At 38.8% G+C, this 21,250-nt stretch overlaps 1 protein-coding gene across 1 annotated transcript in view; it reads right to left on the reverse strand.

Moving 5' to 3' along the window:
- Positions 1–3,211: 3,211 nt before the first annotated feature.
- LOC111873024 overlaps positions 3,212–21,250 on the reverse strand; it is a 72,146-nt gene continuing 54,107 nt past the window's right edge. Inside the window, exons 12-17 of the mRNA XM_033754925.1 lie at positions 19,569–19,660; positions 14,019–14,168; positions 12,207–12,345; positions 6,376–6,599; positions 4,463–4,620; positions 3,212–4,024 (exon numbers count right to left, since the gene is read on the reverse strand). Of these exons, the coding sequence (XP_033610816.1) occupies positions 3,773–4,024; positions 4,463–4,620; positions 6,376–6,599; positions 12,207–12,345; positions 14,019–14,168; positions 19,569–19,660 (1,015 nt within the window). The 3' untranslated portion in view covers positions 3,212–3,772. The remainder of the gene's footprint in view (positions 4,025–4,462; positions 4,621–6,375; positions 6,600–12,206; positions 12,346–14,018; positions 14,169–19,568; positions 19,661–21,250) is intronic.

The following is a 21,250-nucleotide window of genomic DNA, read 5'->3' on the forward strand; positions in this document are numbered from 1 at the left end:
TCATTCACTCTTCTTTAATCTTTCAAACCACCCATAAACTTTCCACGATCATTTTTAACTACCATTCTTTCATACTATTTTGTACTAACATATCCATCAGTAATACCACTTCAAAAAGACGTTAGGAATATGTTGTTCACTAAAAATGCATTTTAATACTATGATAGATAGATACCAGATATCTTGCGTTCTTGTGGATGACATGAGTCACTTGGTATTATTATGTCCGTTGCTGTGGTATTAAATACCTCGTATATGGAGTAAATAACTACCCCATTACCAGAATAGCAAAAGATAATGAGATAGCTACTATAAATAACATACTCATAAATAATAAGTACAACACAGATATAATTACAAAACTAACTACAAATAACAGAAAACAAAACATCACAAAAAAGCAGAACAACATAGAGAATTCAGAGGGACAAAAAACAAAAACGAAATGGGTAACATTCACATATATAGGAAGAGAAACAAGAAATATAACAAAAATATTTCAAGACACAAAATTGAAAATAGCATTTAGAACTAAGAATAATTTACAACACATATTAAAATCGGGACCACGAATGAATAAATATAACAATAGTGGCATTAATAGTTTGAAATGCCTAGATTTCCCCATGGAATATATAGGACAAACTGGGAAGAAATTTAATACCAGATATAAAGAACACGCACACGACATAAGACACAATAACAGCAATACAGGATACTCAGAACACATATTAAACATAGGACATGCATATGGTACAACAGAAAATACTATGGATATCATAGCAACGAATAAGAAAGGACAATATGTAAACACATTAGAAAACTATCATATATACAGAACAGCAAAGAAAAACATGCATATGAACAATATAAATAAAGAAATATATAACCCAATATTTCACGAATTACACACTAGTTACACATAACAACATAACAACACCCCACCACCTACCCCCACTACATCATAATTCAATCAATTTGAAGACAGCACACATACACATATCCAGCAATACAATGCACGCAGCCACAAGCGAAGGACACAACACAGGACACAGTGAGTATTAAACATTATAAAACCACATGTAACATACAGAAGTCAGAATGTGGTATTAATGAGTAACATTTTCACGTTGCAGATACACACAAGAATATAGGAAGAATACTCCCACACGAGAGGACTGACATACGTGTAATTCACGAAATTTGAAGTGTGACATATAGATGATAAATCTTGAAAAGTTTTAATATATAAACTTTATTATTATACATGACATATATACATTTTAATCATTTTATAAAGGAGACATCATGGTATACAGTGCTATGGTTTGACGTAAATAAAACCACACCTGAAGATGGCACATTAGTGCCGAAACATGTAGTGAAGAAAAAGGTGAAATTGTGTGCACTGTAAGACAGTTAATACAAATACACATCATGAACGTGAATCAGTGCAACAGGACACTAAAATATAACAGGTTAACTTGGTTATATGTGGAGACTTAATGTAAATTTCATTACAAATAACACAAAAAAATATATAACAACCTCGCTTTTAGGGTCGTATAATTTAGACTACATTGCAGACTTTCCTACTCAGTTGATACCATTTTTCCCAACATGTAGGAATAAAAATTTTATTACCGAACCATGCAATAATGGTTTACGTGACCATGATCCTCTAATGCTCACACTTTGTAATCCCTCATATAAACTTCTTAAAGATGGATTGTTTAGAATTGGTATTATGATGATTCCTCCATAAGGGAATTTAAATTGAACTTAAGTTATGAAAACTGGGAAAATGTCTTTGATTCTGAATGTGACAATGATGTAAATGTAATATTTAACAATTTCTTGAATACACACTTAATGATATTTTATTCTAGATTTCCCTTACATAAATCTGCAGTCAGCTCTGTGGAGTTAGTTACCTGCTCATGGACAGGAATAAAGAGAATGTGGTTTTGGTCCACAAAATGTGACGAAGACAACGACAGAATTCAGTTCCTGAAAGCATTCAATGTAGTTTCCCTTCTAACCATACAAATGATTGATAACTGCACCAGAGACAATTATAATTCTATGTTTCTTTATATTGTTGCGTACCCGACTAATTTTGAAAGATTTCCGTTTTACTATTATATGTAAAAATACCTACTGTGATGGCAAATGCCATCTGGTGTCCATCATGATAATCAATATAGCAATAGGAAGCCCCAAATCATTATAAATTCAAAATGTGTCAGATTTGTAAAAAGCCTGGACAGTAAATACTGAGACCCCTGCAAAACAAATTGTGTACTTTGATATTATTATGAGTAAATTTAAGGCAGAAAGGAAGAACAAATGCTCACATCTTACATGCTTAAAAGATGATGGCATACAGTGGCATTATATGAATATGGTGAAGTTTATTTTTGCTTACATACTCATTTACTTTTATGATGGTCCATTATTTAAAATGTGTTTTTGAAGTGTGGTAATGTCAATAGTAGGGCCACACCACAGCTCAAGCGGTTAATCACTGGCTTCCCACCGCGGCGGCCCGGGTTCGATCCCTGGTCTGGTCAAGTGGGATTTGTGGTGGACAATATGGCACTGGGGCATGTTTTCTCCAAGTAGTTCGGTTTCCCCTGCCAATCTTCATTCCACCAATTGCTCCACAATCACCCTCACCTATCATCTGGGGCTGGTACAATAGGCCAGAAGTGGCCACAGTACAAGGGACTTAGTCCCACCCCACTAGCAATAAAAAAATGTCAATAGTATTTCTGTACATATATTGGTATATGCTGTCATATGCCCCTCCCCCAACTATGTCTAGTCTTCTCATAAATTTTAATTTTTTATATTACATACCACTGATGTTGTGGTCACGTGGTTAGCATTCCTGGTTCGTGTTCACGGGGTTGAGGATTTAATTCTTGGCCCAGAGACTGGCTGTCATGGTGGAGGTTCTTTGTACTTTTCCTGTCATTTCAAGTAAATGCCACAATAGTACTTAAAATTGGGCCAAGACTATTTCCTTTCACATTTGTTTGTTGACTATCCAATTACTCAACACTATTATAACCCAGTGACATCGCTAAACAACAAATATACTTTGTAAGTTTTGAGGTTTTCATGGCGATGACAATGAAGAAAGTCGTCTTCTGGGTTTAGGCACTGTGTATTCTTCGTTTTGGCCAAAACGAAGAATACACGGTGCCTAATCCCAGAAGACGACTTTCTTCAAGAAATATACTTAATGAATAAATACTATGGTTACTACTAAGTACTGCAGTTATTTGATTCTGGAAACATTTCAGAAGGAATAAAAGTATATTGCTATTTTTGGTCAATACAATCGTCATAAAGAAAAGCTGCATGGAGAGGTCTGTGGAAAAGAACAGGAATTATGAATTATATCCAGAGCTCTTTATCACCTTCCATCCCCACCAGATTTGTCTTCTCTATGTCTGTTGTCTTCCCTAAGGAATAGCTCTAATCCCTGGGTTGAGACAGAGCCAGTGCAATGGACAGGTCAGCTAACATGGCCAACTTGAGTGGCACAATTATAGGAGGGGTACATTTTGCAGTTTTAGGGTAAGGTTTATGTTAACTGAAAATTAAATTCTGTTACTCTTTTGTCATATCATGATCATTAATTGACAGATATACAAACATGTTAAGTAACAATGTAAATTAAGCTTATTTTCAGAATTAAAACGCCAGTGTTAATTTTTGTCATGATGTCCAAGAACTCTGTTTGATTTGTTGTTGTGAAGTATCAAGAAAGTTGAGCTGTTTTCATCTGAGATGGGTGGGAGAATTTCTCATCAGCTGGAGTGGCATTTAGGCTTGTGCCAGCTCTGCCTTCTATCGAGCTAGATTCAGAATATGTGTCCGGTCCTTGTGTAACATCATGGTGGTAAGAGATTCCATATGGTCGCAGGTGATAAATGAGATATTCCAGTATGTGCATTTGGCTTGGAGATACTTTGTGGAATGTTATGGCAGTATCTGAACAGCACGGCATACCCTGGAAACAGTAAACATATTGTGACATGAGGCTTGATGGCAAGAATAAGAGAGCCAGGGATACAGCCATTGCCAGGCAATGCCTGTGCAAGCACACATACACATTCACCCTCCCCCACTCACACAACAATAATTTAAGACCTTTGAAATCCTGTCAGCATACTCTTTCCAGTTTCTTCTGTATTGTTCTATAAATTCTGTCATCTGTGGAAACTGTAGTTCTCTCATAATCTCTTAATTTATTTTATGTTCTCAAAGGGTGCATCCTGAAGACCTCCTCATGAAACACACTTATGACAGTATCAGTCTTCTCTTATCAGTTCTGATTCACTGTCATAAGTTCATGGAGATATATAAAGTGACTTTAAGTGTCACATTAGTTGGTTGATAAATATGTGAAACTAATTCAAGAAAGAAGATGAAAAATAAGTAGGTTTACCAGTGTAATGGGGTAGTAGAGGAAACTCCAATACCATAAATCCTTTGGCAAGTAGTTTGGAATTATATAACTTTCTGGTGGAAAGTAAAAGAACCGCTCTCGGCCATATGAATCACGAGTATCCACAGAATTCACTCCCACGTTCTGCAAACATTTACCTGTAACACATGTCAAGTCATGGATCAATAAATGAATGACAAATGAGATCTGACCCTAAAGATCAAGGCACGATGACACATTGGTGACCATCAATAAAACCACAATATAAATTCACTAGCAGAAATTCATGTTCTTAATGTAGAATACAGTTGACCTCGTTGCCAATATCACAATATACAGCAGTTAAAACTTTACAGGAATAAAAATCAAATACTGTACTCATTGTTAATTAACATACTTGATAAGTAAAGTAAGTAAAGGTATCCCTTGTAACAGGCCATGGAGGCCCATAGGATTCTGATATGTTGAGGCTTCCATATTTTCTAGACGATCGGCTCACAGATGGCGGTGAGGTTATCAGCCTTAATCACCGGCCGCCCTTTACCCCCAAGAATATGTGAAGAATATTCCTGGTACTCATTTCTGTTAGAGGCTGAGTTGACCCCAGGACCATAGTGCGGCTGGAAGGTTAGGTCAATTGAAAAAAAAATCCAATGACCTCATCGGGTCACATACTTGGTACCTCAATAAAAATGCAAAACAATTTAACAAACACTTCCTTATGTAGGATTTAAGGTTCTGAGAGTGGCGGTTAAGAAGAGTACTACCTTTTGGGATACAAGGCCGTATAGTCTGCTGAAGGTCATGCAATATTTCAGAGGAACATATCGCCTCCATCTTCAGGATCGAACAAGCTGAGCAAACAGAGTTCTGAAGAAAGCAGTCGTCTGGGATTTTGCACCGTGTATATGTGGTGTTAACCGACGTTTCGGAGGAACGCATCGCCTCCATCTTCAGGGTAGAAGAAAAAATATATAAGAAATCTGCAAGCAAAGATGGAGGCGATACGTTCCTCCGAAACGTCGGTTAACACCACATATACACGGTGCAAAATCCCAGAAGACTGCTTTCTTCATAGTCACCGCCGTGAAAGCCTCAAATCTTACAAACAGAGTTCTGCTTGCCATTTGTTTTCATGCTGGTATCTTGTTCAGCTTATTCTTCGGTCCTGAAGATGGAGGCGTTATGTTCCTTTAAAACGCCGGTTGACTTTCAGTGGACCACAATGCATAATGTCCCAGAAGACAGTACTGTTCATAAGCACATCCCTGTCTTTTGCTGTAATTTAGAGACGCACTGGAAATATCACATGCAACAAATGGAGGACACGTGGATTCTGAAGAAAATTCTAACATACAACCCAAAAAAGATAACAAAACAAAGGATGTCCACAGTTAAGATGGAGGGATCAAAAGGAAGATACAGTCCACGTATGGCCTAAGCCATGATGATGATGATGATGATGATGATGATGATGATGATAACTCGAGACCTTTGTAGCAGAACTATGAAACTTCACATAAAAGTGTGGGAAAGTCTGACTGAATGAGTGCAGTTTAGTTCACACTGCTACATGTGTTTGTTTGTTAGGAAGGAAATGGAGGGGTTACTTTACAGCATGTCATTGTAGAAAAACAGGTAACAGAACTTCTTTTCCTGGAAGTAAACTGTGCCTGCTTGCTCAACACCATTTAGACCTGAGGTCATTAACGTAAGAATTACCTTCTTATTATGAGTTATAGCACCATAGTACATATTTATGAAACCATAAACTGGTGCCATAACTAGACCAGACCATACCATGAATCTTCACTGCCATGAAAACCTCAAGCCTTTGAATAATAAGTAAGAGCTCCCCAGTCCTACAGAGCAATTAGATGTACCGCATGTCAGCGATTACACTTGAAACTCACCAAGCTCCAAATCCTCAGGACCAAAATCATCTTGTAGACATTTACTTTCATCATAAAGTGCCTCCTCCACAAGCCACTTCAGTGCTTCACGACTGAGAACATAACCAGCTCCCCCATTCATGTAGCCATTCTTTAGATTTCCCTTGAAACGTAAGCCAAAGTGCAGCGGATCAGAAGTACTGAACCCTGACAACATGTAGCGCAGGTTTTCCACTACTGTGTACCTACAAGACAGCATGCATTATGTGGATCAGCAAGGGACCACTAGGGCTGAGACAGAATCAGACACAATCAAGAACTGAAGGAATTACATAAAATCCATGACCTTGAACTGAATAACAAAAGGAGAAGGTTGGAGTATTTGGGGCATCAGATTAGAATGGATCAAGGGTGGCTGAGCTTGAAACTAAGCATGAAGGTACAAGAAAACTGGAAAGGCTCAGACTGAGATGGATGGAAGTGTGGAGAATGATTTATAAGAGATTAAAGTGAAGAGCTAGATGTAAAAGGCAACAGAATAAATTTAAAGACTGCATTCTTTCTAGAAAGACAGTACATAATATATATAGAGTGTAATTGAAAGTTGTATATAAACTTTGGGCACAAGTTGCACATACCAAAACAAGAAAAAATATCCATGTCAGTGTGTGTCCAGAAACATTTAATTTGTGAGCTATGGTTGGAAGAGTACATTTATATGTGCTCAAAATGTCCTCCATGAGATTCAATGTATGCCTCTATATGTCTCACCATGGAAAACCGCATCTGTTCAAAGACACTGGAATACTTGCAGATAGTCTGACAGGCATCCACAATATGATGTCAACAGGAGCTGCATACACAAGGATTTTTAAGTGTTCCCACAGGTAAAAATCCAGAGGTTTCAAATCCGGCAGGCCTGGAGGCCATGAAGTGGGTCCTCCTCCTCTACCTATCCATTGGTCATGAACGGTGTTACTGAGAACACTTCGCACAGTACAGCAAAAATGTGCTATAGCACCATCATGCATGCACCATATTTGTGCTGTGACTGCCAGTGGTGCATCTTCCAGTAGCTTTGGCACAGCCTCTGCTCACATAATAACTCTGAACTGATGCTCTTGTCTGAACAGTATTCTTCCAGCTATAACACACAAATGAAAGGCTTCAGGACACACACTGATATGGACATATTTTCATGTTTTGCCATGTCAAATTCACATCCAGAGTTTGTTTGCATGTTTCGGTTACACCCTGCATATGATGTTTTCGGGGTTTCATTTTCTTCTGTTTTCCAGTGTTTTGATTTAGTTTTATTTCCTTCTTGTTCCTTATGACAAAAAGGGTTATTTAGAGTTCTGTCTTCTGGGACATAATGCCTTGCAGTCCATTGAAAGTTAACTGATATTTCGGAGGAACCTGTCACGTATGTCTTAAAAAAAAACTTCAGTAGTTTTAGTCTGCAAGTGAACTATACCAACCGAGCGACTGCCGCTTGTCGGTGAAGTTAGTGCCAACTTTAGCAGATAGAGGGTATCACGTGGACAACACAACAAATCCCCAAGGCCATTAATTTCGGTTTTCTAGACTGGAGTTGCTATTTCCTTGAAACAGCTCCTCAATTATCATCATTAGGCTGAGTGAACCCCGTTCTCACCTATGTCTTCAGAGTAAAAAAATATTCCATGCAAAAAATAAGCATGGAAGCAGGTGGCAATCAATGCTTGTTTCTTGCTTAGTTTATTCTTTGACCCTGAAGATGGAGGCGACATGTTCCTCCTAAAAGTTGGTTGACTTTCAGTGGACTACATGGCATCATATCCCAGAAGACAGAATCTTCATAACCACTGCTGTGAGAACCTCAAATCCTATAAGGGATTTTTAAATTCCAATGTAGTATTTGGTTTGCTGTGACGGACTTTAGGTTGTCACAGAGATGACTATTGAGATTGTGCTTTTCTGGAATGTGACACAGTAGTGTTTGGTAGACGTGTACCAACATATCAGACACACCTAACCACCATGTTGCACAGCATCATATCCCAGAAAACTGTAATTTTAAACACAACTATTGTTTTGGACATTATAGATTGTCTTCAGCTTTTCAAACTAGTTTCAAGAACCAGATTAGTTTTCACTATCAGGTGTGAAGCTTGTTGGGCTTATTAGAATGAGCTTGTCTGTCTTGGTGGCCCCTGAAGAAATATTTCCTCCCATACACTAGATGATGGAAACAGATCTGGTTTTCAAAATGCTATGTCTGAAAATGCCCAAGACGATGGAGGGTATCCAAAATAATAGTCATGTTTATTCTGACACACTGTCATCTTCATCATCACTATCACTGGCAAAATGCCACTTTACGAGGCATAGCTTTCCTTAAAAGATTCTGTCAGATTTGTCTTGAATTACACGTAGACCATCTGGTGCCTGGGAGTATAACTGGACCACCTGTCCCTGGGGGACATAAATACAGATACCTGATCCTCCAGGTTGGGTGCTGGATGCAAGGCTAACAACCTTGCTCTGTAAAAAAAATTAATTCTGCAAAATCCAAGTAAGTGAAAACCAGATGGTCTAATGTATTACCATCAAAAACATTTAGACCTAGCCATAATTTTAGTATTGTACTGAAAGAGTCCAAAGTTTCAGCCACACCATTGCTATAAGAAACAAAAATATATAAAGTCTGGCAAAATGAAAAGGAATTATGTGAAATGGAAGCACCGTCAACTTCCAAAACTCCATGTATATCACATATATAAAAACCTCAGAAAATGGCTAATGTCAGATTTTTGGACTTATATTGTTTGATTTTGTATTGTATTAACAGACAGTTGGGCAGACTTAAGATTAGGCCATGCCACAGCTAAGATGGTTAGTCACTGGCTTCTATCAAAGAGGCCTTATTAAATCTCACAGTAGTTCATGTGGGATTTGTGGTGAATAAAGTTGCATTGGGGCAGGTTTTCTCCAACCATTTCAATTTTACCCCATTTACTGTCATTCCATCAGTGCCCTATGTCTGTGTTCATCTACAATTAGGGACTCATACTAGAGGCCAATTTGAGACTGCAGTACTATGTTAATTCAATTAGAATTCTTATAAATTGAACTGACAACAAAATCCAGTGTGACTCAGTATGTATTTATATAGTGCCTTTACATGTTTTAGTCAGTTGTGATCATACATACATACATACATAGATACATAATTTCACAGATCCATTGCCCGGAAACCGGACCGGATATTGAATTCGTCAGCAAAATGACATTGCAAAATGCAATCTAGTCTCAGCAATTAAAATACTCAAGAATTCAAAAATAAAAATACAATAATAAAATAAAAAGCAGTCATATAACAAATCTAGATAATACATAATCTTGGAAAGACAACAATAATGTATTATGCTTGCCTGTATGCCTGTATCATCTTCAGAAGGCAACAACTACATGCTGAGGAAACACTATTACACAGATCATAGTACATATGCTTAAACTCTTGTATAAAGACTTTTAATTGTTAACGTTAAAAAGTTGTTTAAGTTAAAAATATAATATTAGAGTCCTTGGTATTTTAAATACTAATACTACCTTATGTTTCTTATGCGTTCCTCATATCATAAGGTCTAATAAAGAAGACTCAGCCTTTGCCCAACACATATTAGACAAAGGTCACCAATAAGGGCTTATGGAACAAATTATGGAAGTGATCAAATATGCTAGGAAAGGTAACATTACAAATGTAAAGAATGTTATATTTTAGCGTCCTGTTGCATGGAAATGTATAGAAAATTACTATATTTACAAATTTAAACAACTTAAGGAACTAATAGAAGAACAGAAGGTTACAAAACAAAATGATAACCAGAACAGTATGTTTGACATAGCATTAAGACATGAGTACATGCCCCTAAAAATGTCCCAGAGAACAGGAAAACAAATACCTCACACAACACACCACAAATCAGTGCCTCACCACACAATGAAAGGAGAAACAACTTGACAACAACACAGGTAGGAACACACAAGATAAAACTCAAATATAAATTGGAGTCAAAGAAATATTAAGTAAGTACATACACTTTTATATAAAATACCCATAATATAATTTCAGCTCCTTAACGAATCATATGAAAAATGCTGCTGGGACCTCAAATACCCCAATCTCTCATTTTGACATGGCAACACAAACCTCAGCAGTTCAAGATTTAAAATACTAAGAAAACTAATAATATATTTTTAATTTAAATGCCTTTCTAAGGTAAATAATTAAAAATCTTTATACAGAACTTTAAGCATATGTACTATGATTTACGTAATAGTAGTTCCTCAGCATGTTGTTATTGCCTTCTGAAGATGGTCACAACTGACCAAAACATGTAAAGGTATTACATATATACATAGGTCGTACCAAAAGTCATGAGCACCATTTTTTTGCACGCAACCTGGGAACAGCAGACGAAAGAGAGTATAGTGGTAGGTGGAACCAGCTGTTGTGTTAACCTTGAGTGTCTTGTGACATCAATAGCTTGCATCACGTGACCAGTATCACTCCTATCAAAATGGCCGACAACGATATGTCGTTTTGCTAGCATGCTGTCATCGAATTTCTTGTGAAAGAGGAAATCCCTGCTGCAGAAATTCACCAGAGACTTCAGCGTATTTATGGAAGTGTATGCATGGGTGTGAGCAGTGTTTGAAGATGGGTGAAACATTTTAAAGACGGGAACACCAGCATTGAAGATGAGCCTCAGAGCGGTCATCCTCAAACAGCCTCAACTGAACGCATCAAGGAAAGAGTGGATGAGATCATTCAAGATGACAGGCATGTGACTGTGGACACAATAGCCTGAAAACTACAGTATAGGAGATGATTGAAAGCTTGGGCTATAGGAAAGTTTGTGCTCTTTGGGTCCTGCGGTTATTGACCGAAGACCACAAAGGTCAGCGAAAAGCCATCAACTCAGAACTGCTGCAGAGATATCGACATGAAGGCGATGATTTTTTTGCTCTGTATTGTGACAGGTGACGAAAGCTGGTTTCGCCATTTCGAGCCTGAAACGAAATGGCAGAGTATGGAATGGCACCATTTGCATTCTCCATCAAAAAAGAAGGCAAAGACAGTGCCACCAGCTGCGAAGGTGATGGACACAGTCTTCTGGGATGCAGAGGGGCCGAATTCCTGGAAACTGGGCAAACCATCAATGCTGCTCGTTATGTCAAGATGCTGCACAAGCTCCATTGTGCATCGCTCGATAAACGTCCGGGAAAAAACAACATCATCCGGCATGACAATGCTCGCCCCCACGCCGCTCGCCTCACACTGGAAGCAATTGCAAAGATGGGGTGGGAAGTTCTTCCACACCCCTTCTATAGCCCTGATCTGGCACCCTCCGACTACCATCTTTTCGGATTTGTGAAGGATCAGCTGTGTGGAAAACGTTTTGAGACAAGGGAGGCAATTCAGAAAGCAGTGCATCAGTGTCTCTGGATGGCTGGAACAGAATTTTACAGAAGGGGAATTTTCAAACTCCCAGAACGCTGGAAGAAATGTGTACAAAGAAGTGGCGATTATGTGGAAAAATAAAGAAAGGTCTGTAGATTGAGGTGGTGTATTTGGTTTGTCAATAATAAAGCATGTTACTTTACAGAAAATTATTGCTCATGACTTTCAGTATGACCCTCGTATATACTGAGTCACACTGGATGATGCCGTCAATTCATTTTATAATAATTAACTAGTGTGATGGATCAGAATGAATAAAGTTGAACTCAATTAGGATTTATTTACTTAATCTGTTAATAAGATAGTAACAGGTCTTGTCACTGAAACACTTCCATGAACTTACGTATCATCATCTGCTTTGAAGAACCAATCAACATCTTGCAGGTGGTGATCATACACATACTTCAAAGCTTGCTTGGTTTTTCCCCACAAATAATCATACTCATCTCTCACAGACAGTTTCACCACTGGAAGAGATACATCTGCACACAAGGTATCACAATAATTAGTGGGAAAGGCCAGCCATCATCCAGTTTACAAAATTCAGAGGAGAAGCTTTAGTCCAAGTAGTTTTGTTTGACATCGCGAGTGTGATGTGATTTATGAGCCTGTATCATCTTTGTCACCATCCTATCTTCAAGAGTAAACAAAACCCTCGGATGTGTATGTCAGAACTGTAATGCTGTTTCACATTTCTGTAGTTCTAATTCACATAATCAGGCTGAAAATATGAAGAAGAAACATTTGTATGGACAAAGCATATAATAATAGACTAACAGCAGCTGGGATGAGATTTTTTAACAAGTGTAAGAGGAAAGTACAGGGAGGAAAGCGAGAGAGAGAAAATGGTAGAAAGTAACTACTTAACTAATTAAGCACTATGCCATGAAGGAAAATGGGGGAGTGGATGTATAGATCCATGTATTTTTGACCTCGGCATTAGCTGGAGGTGAATGGTCAGCTTCATGCCCCTGCCACTTTACCCGCGGGGAAAGAGCCCCCAGTATCCATTGGATAATAGGTCATTTGGACCCCGGAGCCAGTCTGGACGACATGCAGCCATGAAAATTCTTGACTATACTAGGATTCAAACTCTAACCCCTTGGTTATCCAGCCTGTTACCAGTTGCTATACTGACTACACTATCAAGAAATTAAAAGAATTAGAGAGAATTATGTTAAATCACTAAATATCACAGTAAAATGGTATGGGCACATTATCAGAAAAAATGAAAACAGCACTTCATAAGAAGTCCAATTTCAAGATGAAGCAACAGGTTAGGAAAGATGTCATGCAGAAAGAAGGAAGATGAAGAGATTTAAGAGGACAGAAATAGATGGAGGGCCCTAAGGCAGAAGAAGACCAGTACTAAGGGTGTGTAAATAGTAAGGAAACGGACAGGCCGCGCCATAGCTCAAGCGGTTAGTTGCTGGCTTCCCACCGCTGTGGCCCAGGTTCGATCCGCGGTCTGGTCAAGTGGGATTTGTGGTGGGCAAAGTGGCACTGGGGCAGGTTTTCTCCAAGTACTTCGGTCTCCCCTACCAATCTTCATTCAACCAATTTCTCCACAATCACCCTCACCTCTCATCTGGGGCTGGTACAATAGGCCAGAAGTGGCCACAGTACAAGGAACTCTGTCCCACCCCACTAGCAATAATAATAATAAAATAAAAGAAAGGAATCTGACATCATTTCACCCTAACTAATTCCACAGAGCAGGTTCCTTCTTGAGAACCTAGCAGTCGCTCAGCTGGTCAATAAATTTGCAGCACTTTATGAAACCTGATGTTTCATTACCATGTTCACCCTGTATTGGTCAGTACCATGAGCTACATGCATCCAGTCAACACTATATAATCCTGCCATTTAAGCCTAAGTGATCCTCGTGGTCTCTTTCCTTCAGGTTTGCCTAACAAAACTCAGTATGTATTTTCAATTTCTCTTATGTGTGCTGCATATCATGCCAATCTAATCCTCCTTAATTTGATGTGTGGGAATAATTAAGTGATTCACGTAATTTTCTTTATTTCATGTAAGAACCGAAACTCTAAGCATATGATAAATGTCCTAATGTGTAAAGTTATGTAACGTCAATGTCTGCACAGAGTGAGTTATAAGTGCATTCATGTCCAAGCCTTAAGCAGATGGGACTCACCAGTCTCCGAACTCATGAAAAGCAGAATGTTGCATCTCCGTCCCCACGTAGCTTTCACATGTTTAGCCTTCTCGTGGGTCTTAGGGCTAGTCAAAACCCAGCAGAGAATCCGAACTCGCTCAGCAATTTTCAGAGCCACAACATCCTCCCCTGAAAGCATCACCCATCCAACAAAGAATGTACTTCAGTTTGGAGTAAATATTCTCATAAAGTAAAGTTATCCTCTGTGTTTAATTATGCCCCACAGCATAGCTTAGTCAGTATAGTGATTAAGCTACAGTCTGCATGACCAAGGAAACACGGTTCAATTCCTGGCAGGAGCAAGAGATTTTCTTCTTCTAAACAGCCTTCAGATCAGACCTGAGACTCCCCCAGCCTCATACCAGTGTGTACCTTTCACTTTTTGCCTTGGAAAAGTTAACTAAAACCTTCAGTCATATAATTTTCCTCATGAGATTCAAATCTCAGTATTATCCCCAAAGACTTCTCCTGCCAAAAGTCGGCGTTTTTCCAAAATTGTCCAACATGCTAGCGAGGCATTTCTCAGGGACAGGATACATTTTCAGTGGTATAACAAGGCATCCCAACTCCAGAAAACCAACAACTGGAGAATTTTCTTAAGTCATCAGTAAGTAATTGTGACTAATAGCATATCTTCACTGCTGTGAAAAGTTCATTCACAAACATCTTTAATAAGCAAAATGTGATTCATATTTGTAAGTTCTCCTTCCTTAATAATCAACATAACAAAGTCGTGTCTACCCCAGCTTTGGGTTCTAATAAATTCATCCTTTTTCCAGACACGTTCTCACAGACTCTGAGGAAGTAGTCCTTAGGAAAGGTTTGAACTTTTCAGTAACTAATCTACACTCCAACATGGACATGGTATGTGCTGTGGAATTAAGCCTTCCATGACTAACATTACTAAAGAGGAGCTGAAAGCCTTGAAATCTTTCAGGCTTAACAAGGATACTAGGATTCTTCAGTCAGACACAGACAAAGTGGTGTTAGATGAATCCAAATACAAAAATAAGTTGAACACTTTGCTAGAGTCTGGGGTTTATAAACTCTTGCCCAGAGGTCCTACAGCTAAGTTTCAGAGGAAAGTACAGAAACTCCTGTCCAGATACAAAACTGATCTTCCTACAGATCTAAAACATAAGTTAACTCCATACCATAGCAAACGTCCACATCTATATGGTCTTCCCAAGATTCACAAACATGACATTCCTCTGAGGCCTATAGTGAGTTACATTGGTTCCCCTTGCCATGCCCTGGCTGATTTTCTCCATAAGATACAGAGTCCTTTTACTGGAAAATTGGAATCCTTTGTATACATTTGTTGAAGTCTGTAAACGTTCAATCTCCTGATAACCTTGTTAGCTTTGATGTTGTTAGTCTTCTCACTAATGTACCAGTTGACAAAGCCCTAGAAGTCATCAGAAATAAACTCCATAACAATGCCAAATTGGCAGAATGGGCTGTCTCGCAGGTTGAAGCCATCATGGAACTGCTGGAACTTTGTTTGAGAACTACACATTTTTCAGGTGGATGATAAGTTCTTCTAAAAGAAAAGTGGTATGGCTATGGGAAGCTCTGCATCACCCATTGTTAGCAACATCTGCAAAGAACATTTTGAGAAATTGGCTCCTGACTCAGGACAACATAAAGCATTGCTGTTGACACATTTGTGGTTTGGCCTCATGGCACAGAGGGGTTAGAGAATTTCCTCAGCCACCTTCAAGGTTTAAGGCCTTCCATCCTGCTCACTATGGAAACAGAGTCAAGGAATGCAGTTCCTTTTCTGGATGTTCTGGTCATCAGGAAAGACAATACTGGCCACCAAAGTTTACAGAAAACCCACACACACACACTGGCCAATATCTGAACTCTAACCATCCACATGTGAAAATAGGTATAATTCAGAGTTTTCACAATAGAGCTTCCACCATATGCCAAGAATGACAAGATTTGTTTAATGAAATTATTAGCCTCATATGTGACCTTCAGTTCAATGGTTCTCCCAAAGGTTTCATTGACTAAATTATTAATTCCAAGGGCAACAGGATGTTTCAGAGAAGTTCAAATGTACAGGCAACTGACATACTATCAGGATGATCTTCAAAAGGAGTTCACTCATGAAAACCAGGCCAGAAAGAGGTCCGGAGCAGACGATAGTGCCTCTATAGCATTCCCTATGAATGTGGCAGGAGCTACATTGGCGAAACAGGCAGACTTCTAGCTGTGTAGCTTCGTGAACATAGGTCCAATATCAAAGAGGGTCTTCTAGTGAAATCAAAATTAGTCTGATATGCCTATGAAGAGGGTCATAGGGTGGGGTGGGATGAAGCTAGCATTTTGGAAATTGAAAGTAACAGCAGGTATAGGAAATACAAGGAATCAGCCCATATGGTATGCTTAACCAATCTGATCGGCCAGTCGAGTTTAAACATTTCTCCCATTTGCACTGAGGTTACTTACTCATAGAAATGAGTATGATGTGACAGGTTCATCATGGGTTTCTATAAGGTTTTAGTCCAAAGTATTCAGTTCTTACTCCACAGATGGCACTAGAGGTAGGCACAAAATGGTTTCACAAATTCAGCCAGCATTTGATGCTATGCACTGGCTTTCATGGACTTTGTTGGTTGCACAAAATTTTCACTTTGCTTTCTTAGTTTCAGATCTGTTCATGCTTTATCACAATTTTTATTCCATATTTCCTTGTTATCTCCCTTCAACAAAATGTGGTCTCAGTTATATATATATAGCTGTAGTTATATTGACATGCACTGTCCTGTGATTGAGGTTAGGTTTTTCTAAGGTACCCCACAGAGTAGGTACCTCTTCATCTGAGGAAGGAAACAGATCCAGTTTCTGAACTGTTATGTTCCTAGTATTATAGAATACTGGACGATGAACATAGTCTAAAAACCCAGTAATTATGAGTGCCCAAGTTAAGAACAGGTGGAGCTCTAAATCTACCCCCACATTCATTTTCATGGTGTGGTACCATTAAGACATATGGGGAGTGAGGTTATAACTACACACAGACTTAATATCTGAACTGGATGGAGGTTAGTAGTCAACTTCAGATTCTGGCAGCTTGTTCCCAAGGAAAGAGCTGCTTGTGCACATTACACAGGAAGGCTTGGTGGGCCAATTGTGACCTATGATGCGAGGCACATTTCTCCACAAAGTCTGTAACCATCTACAATAACCCATCACCCTCAGACAAATTTGACAACTTACCAGAGAGGACCATACTATTTTGGTATTAAACTCTTTAATCATCTTCCTTTAAATATAAAAGAGTTAAAATATAATATTAGGGGCAAGTGGTAGCATAGTTGGTTGAGGCACAATGCTACAAGCCGGAAGGTCGTGGGTTCAAGTCCCAATGAGGTCTTTGGATTTTTATCAATTGACCTAATTCTTCCAGCTGCACTATGGCCCTGGGGTCGACTCAATCTCTAGAAACAAGTACCAGGAATTAATTAAATAATTTTCCTGGGGAGTAAAACACGGCCGGCGTGTAAGGCTGACAACCTTACCGCCATCTTTGAGCCGATTATCTAGATAATGTGGGACCCTCAACGTCTCACAACCCTAATGGGCCTTCACAGCCTGTTACAGGGATAGCTTTACTTTTTTTTTTAATCCATGATATTAAGCAATTTAGAGCAGCTTTAAGTGCCTTTTTGAATACTAAATCCTATTACACTTTAGATGAATATTTTAATTAGGGATAGGTTCTTGATATATTGGGTTTTTGAACTTTGGATAGGTTCTTGTTTAGCTATGACCCATTATTTGATATAGTGTCATGTATATGTTCTAATTTTATATTATCTTATATACACATGGTAGGTTATGTAGTTGCAGTGATGTGTAGGGGTTTCATATGCTTGATTTAGTGTTGAGGATTTACATGCATTGTTCTGTTGACTACCTGCTAATTTAGCAAGTTTGTGGTGTGACAGGTTCTGTATCCAATGGCTTTGGCCTTGTATGGATGTGCTGGAACATGTAATAAAGACAATATGATACAGTGGACTGCAAACTTAGTTGCGTCTGTTACAAGGTATTGTTATGGTACCTGCTTAGATGGACAGGAAAAGTCATAGAGAATGCCAGTCACCAGGCAAGACTAACATCAAATACCTCTCAAATAGGATAATCATTATGCTGTTATTGAACTAACTCCATGGAGCTGTGGCCTTCTTGAAAAGCTAACAGTAGCCAAGCCAGTCAAGAAATTCCATTATTTTATTTAATCTGAAAGTTCATTACCATGTTCATGACGCTGATCCCTGCCCTAAGTCAGATAAAACCAGTACACACCCTCCTACCTCACTTCTTTAAACTTAATTTTTTAAATATTATTCCCCTATTTACATCTAGACCTCATAATCTGTCGCTTTTCTTTAGATATTCCAATCAGAACTGTGAGAGTTTGTCTTCTCTTGCATTCATGCTTGCACCAGGTTCATCTGATCTTTCTCAACTTGATCATCCTAATATTTCATGAGTAGGAATTATGAAGCCCCTCATTATGACATTTTCTGCAACCTCCTGATGTTCCCTCACTCTTAAATTCAAATATTCTCCTCAGCACCCTGTTCTACAATATCCTCAACCTATGCATTCAGTACAATGTGGGAACATTGTACTTTTGACAGTAAGATTTTTTGATGTGGCAAAGTTTACAACTCTAACTCCATTATCATTACTGATTTCAGGCAAACTCTCATTCCCAATCGTTGGTTTGAAAATGTCTTCCCTCCCTACTTTGGTATTGAAATCTCCTAATAAAATTTTCATAGGGTACATCGGGAATTTATCAAATACATGTTCTAGTTCTTCATAGAATCTATTCTTTATGTTATAAATTTTATCTTCTGTTGGGGCATGAACATTCATAACAATGATTATATGATATCCTATCACTAACGAATTCTACCCTCTTAACTGCTGGTACGATTTTTTTGCCTGTGGTTCTGTATGGGTGTGAAACTTGGTCTCTGACATTAAGGGAGGAACATAGACTGATATTGTTTGAGAACAGGGTGTTGAGAATATTTGGACCAAAGAGGGATGAAGTGACAGGAGGTTGGAGAAAACTGCATAATGAGGAGCTTCATAATTTGTACCCTTCTCCAAGTATAATTAGAATGATCAAGTCAAGGAGCAGGAGGTGGGCAGGTCATGTAGCACGAATGGGGGAGACGAGGAATGTGTATAGGATATTGGTGGGAAAGCCAAAGGAAAAACACAGGGAAGACCAAGGCGTAGGTGGGTTGACAATATTAGAATCGATCTTAGAGAGATAGGATGGGATGGTATGGACTGGATAGATCTGGCTCAGGATAGGGACCAGTAGATGGCTCTTGTGAACACGGTAATGAACCTTCGGGTTCCATAAAATGCTGGGAAATTCTTGAGTATCTGCAGAATTGGTAGCTCCTCAAGAAGGGCTCAGCTCCATGAGTAAGTAAGTAAGTATGCATTCAGTAAGCATATTGTGATAAGTGACGTTTGGATTCCAACCTTTGTGGTACAACTCATTGGGACTGTGGGTCCCAAACAGCTCAACATCAGGATACTCCTCAAGGGCGTGCAAACTGACAGGCAAGCTTCTACTGAGAACAAGAAAACACCATCATCGTCATCATGACCATGTGAGGTACACAACTTTTCTTTCTTATTCTTTTAGTGGGTTGAGACTGAGTTCCTTTGTATTTTAGCCTCAAGTGGGCCCACTGTCTCAGAGCTGGATGAGAACACTGGCGGAATGATAATTGGTATGGGGAAGTTGGACTACTCAGAGATGAACCTGCCCTACTGCCTTGTACCCCTCAAATTCCACACGAATTGCCTTTGGATTGAACTTGAGTTTCCATGATGAGAAGGCAGCAACTGGCCATCTGAGCTCCAGTACAGCCATGTGGTATTCACTATGTACCACTTCGACTAATCATCTGAGTTATGGTATCACCATGAGGTACAAAAACTTCACTATGAAACTCTTGGACTAACCTGGGACTGAAGGCCGCACCATAGCTCAAGCAGTTAGGCGCTGGCTTCCCACAGCGGTGGCCCGGGTCTGGTCAAGTGGGATTTGTGATGGATAAAGTGGCACTGGGGCAGGTTTTCTCCGAGTACTTCGGTTTCCCTTGCCAATCTTCATTCCACCAACTGCTCCACAATCACCCTCACCTATCATCTGGGGCTGGTACAATAGGCCAGAAGTGGCCGCAGTACAAGGGACTTAGTCCCACCCCACTAGCAATAAAAAAAAACTGGGACTGAACCCAGGCTCCTGTGGTGAGATGTCAGCAACTAACCACCTGAGCTAAGGCACAGCCATGAGGTACACATCTCATTATGAAACAATCCTCTGAACAGCTTGATGATTGAGTAAAGGGAAGAAAATAAAATCTTTGTACATAAGAATATTTACATAAGTCTCATAAATACACTGGTGTGTGCAAGTCTTCTTTTCATACTTCTGCAGTTTCATATTACTTTGACAAATTTAATCATCATATCATCTTCATCATCTCTGTCCAGGGATGAAGTTGTTCCATACTCCAGCATCCTATTTCTCCATAATTTAGCATCTGTTTTTCTAACTACACCAGTCCCACTTTATCTAAACATTGTATCCCATTCTGCTCGAAAGGGTTTATTTTACTGCATACTGACTTTATTTGTAGTTTTAGTCATATCAACTGATTTCATATTCAATGTAAAAGTGTGGTCTTCTTTGATTTCATGCAATCTAAAATGCATTGTTTCTTCTTTTCAGTGAAATCTCACACAAGACTAGTCATTTTCATAGCTTTTTCATATTAGAAATAAAAATCTGGCAATGCAATAGTCAGTAGGTTGACCCAGGTGTTCTCAAACTTCATGATACTCCTAACCCCTAAAAAAATATATAAATTAATTTATCCTATATTATATTTAAGCATCCTGTTGTACTCTACACGATAAATGATACAAACTCCGTCCTAAGTGCAAACAATATATATTATATGTCTTTGATCTTGTTCTTTCTACACTACATGTTTCGGCCTCTATCGGCCATCATCAGGTGTATACTCTTAACGTTGCTGCCACACTGAACCCAGTCTAAAATTTAACATTTAAAAACACAATGTCACATTCTTCGTATTATCAACATCTACATCGTTGATATGTGTCTGGTATGTAGATTATGTTGCACA

Source organism: Cryptotermes secundus, unplaced genomic scaffold (genome assembly GCF_002891405.2).
Source record: "Cryptotermes secundus unplaced genomic scaffold, Csec_1.0 scaffold2733, whole genome shotgun sequence".
NCBI classification, from domain to species: domain Eukaryota; kingdom Metazoa; phylum Arthropoda; class Insecta; order Blattodea; family Kalotermitidae; genus Cryptotermes; species Cryptotermes secundus.